Below are 2,500 nucleotides of genomic sequence, written 5' to 3'. Positions count from 1 at the left end.
TGGTCCAAGTGAGCAGGATTAGACTCCAAGATTATTCCATTAACACCTCAAGGGCTTTTTTCATGCTGAGGTGCAGTAATACTCAATTCAGTTGCTGTGAGAGGGTCATAGCTGTGTGTAGATCATTTATTTTACAATGGCTTCAAACACAACTCAGCCAATCACATTTTAGGACCGGAACCATCCACAGCTGTTCCACACTTCTGCTTCTCAGCTTTTTCTTCCCGAGAGAGAAGCTGTGGAGCTAAGGCTTAAGGACATGAATGCTGCTGGGGTGGTGAAGGTCTCAGAGATCCCTTGGGTCGTACATGTGGTACTTGTGAAGAATTAGGATGGGACTTCAGCTGCATTACAAAGAAAGACTACTATCTGATCCCACAGACTGATGCAGCATTGAACTACACTGCCTCCTTGATCTCTGCAATTGGTACTGGCTGGTGGACCTTTCCTCAGACCCCCAACCTTCTACAAAGCTTCTACAGTGGGCTACCCAAATAAAGTGTAACCAGTGGTATAGCAGGTTTGGTTTAAGAGCTCTGACTCAAGACGCAAGACTCAAGATGTGACTCATACTCACACCTCAGAGACTTGAGACTTAATTTGATCTTGCATGAAGTAGCTTGTAAACATCTCTGGTATGTATACATGAGTGTTTGTATGCTTGTTAACCTCTGCTGGTGTCCCAGATCCTGCAGCAGTGTGTCTGTGTGCTTCTGCAGCACTGCTGGATCCACATGGCTCAGTTTTTTCACTTCACTGCGAACAAAGTACCACAGCTCTCTGACACCCTTCTCCACTTTCCGCCTGTACTCCTCCTGCTCACGGCCTGGACCAGCTGGGGAGAGGCAGAGAAAGAGAGGGAAGAGGGGTTAGAGAGGCATGTATACCCCGAGCCACAGTTGTGCCTGAAATATTAAACATAATCCAAAGATTGATAATATTCTGTATATATAATATTCAGAGTCAGACTTCACCCACAGCACCAGCTTAAGAACCTGATCCCTACTGTAACACCTAGAAATTCTGTCAGAGCACAACTGCAGCTCTGCCCCAACTTGACTACATCCTGTCTTAATTATGTCCTAATCTGACTGAAGCCTGACAATTCATAGTATTTGATCATGTCCTTGATCATCCCATCACCATCTTGGTAGGTGAGCTGTAACTCTGTAACTCTGATAGAGCTCGTCTCTTCACGGTTACTGCAGCTACAACCCTGCAGGTAGATAAAGGTGCAAAAAGATCAAAATGAACCCAAAAACATGGAAAGGTATATCGACACCTCAGATGTAGTCTCCAGAAAATGCTATGAGGAGAGGATTAGCTAGATTGGTGGACTAGATCTGTGGAACCTGCAAATCTTTAGAGATTCACATTTGAATTTGTGGGATTCTGCAAAATCCAAACAAATGAAAGTTGCGTTTTTCTGTTTTTGCCATGATTATATAATGCATATTGCTCTTTACATTGTATGTAAATTTTATGAGGAATGGACCAAAGGAAACAGGCCAAAATTACTTGGGAAAATGTCTGGTTCCATTGACTTTCATTAAAAATAAAGTTTTTTTCTTTTTCCTGTAAAGTTACCATTTTGAAGATATGAGGTTCTCTTCTGACAACAGCGATATTATTTGTCACATTCTTATTTGTATATATGGTTCACCTTAAATGGTGCTTCTGTCACATTGAACTACCTTAAACAAAGAACAAATTTAAAACAAGACCTCTTGGACTGTTGAGCACATCTCGCTGGCTCCCAAACCACACATTTATATTTCACCTGTGTTCGGAATTTAGATTTCAGCTTTCATTTGTTATCAGTACAGCAATAAATCAAATAAAATGTATAACTGTAACGGGGAGCGAGGAGGCGGATGCACGTGCTGAGATAAGCGACTTTTAATATGGGCAAATCCAGGGTCATGGTCAATACGGTCCAGGGTCATAGCCAACACGAACAGAATGATAGTTAGACATGATGAACAGAAATACAGAATCTGAACAATGCCGAAACGTCAAACTGCAAACAGTACATACAAACAGCACATCAAACATCAAACAGCACAAAGACCAGCGAAAACAAAGGGCAAACATGGGGCTTATAAAACACAGGGATAACGAGGGACAGGCGGAAAACAGGTGGTGACAATCAGGGGTGGAGTCACAAAACAAGGGGCCGGACTAGGAAACCAAAACAAAGAAAACACGTGGACTAGACCAAAACAAAACACGAATACATGTACAGAACCGGGAGGGGCCAATCTTGACAATTACTAAATTATAAAACACTCAAATCTATTCTTTAATATGTTTTAAAAATACTTTTAAACTTAGCATTCCAAAAAAAAAGTTACAGCCTTTGCTGGATTGGTTATGGCTTTTTTATCTCATAGCAAACCACCACTTCACTCCCAAGTGAACCAAAATAGTGGCAGCACAAGTGCATCATGTCACTGGAATATTATGTATATTCTGTTTGAATCCAACTGTTCCAATCCAA

General features: G+C 41.5%; 1 protein-coding gene across 3 annotated transcripts in view; it reads right to left on the bottom strand.

Annotated features, from left to right (window-relative positions):
* Positions 1-2,500, bottom strand: part of fut8b (fucosyltransferase 8b (alpha (1,6) fucosyltransferase)) — a 227,427-nt gene that overhangs the window by 52,045 nt on the left and 172,882 nt on the right. For all 3 annotated transcript variants that reach the window (XM_037537577.1, XM_037537576.1, XM_037537578.1), the window contains one exon: positions 670-835. In XM_037537577.1, coding sequence (XP_037393474.1) covers positions 670-835 — 166 coding nt within the window. The remainder of the gene's footprint in view (positions 1-669; positions 836-2,500) is intronic.

The sequence above is a fragment of the Pygocentrus nattereri genome, chromosome 4, assembly GCF_015220715.1.
Source record: "Pygocentrus nattereri isolate fPygNat1 chromosome 4, fPygNat1.pri, whole genome shotgun sequence".
Lineage (NCBI taxonomy): Eukaryota > Metazoa > Chordata > Actinopteri > Characiformes > Serrasalmidae > Pygocentrus > Pygocentrus nattereri.
Note: the sequence above shows the minus strand (reverse complement) of the source record. Positions and strands in the feature narration are given on the sequence as shown.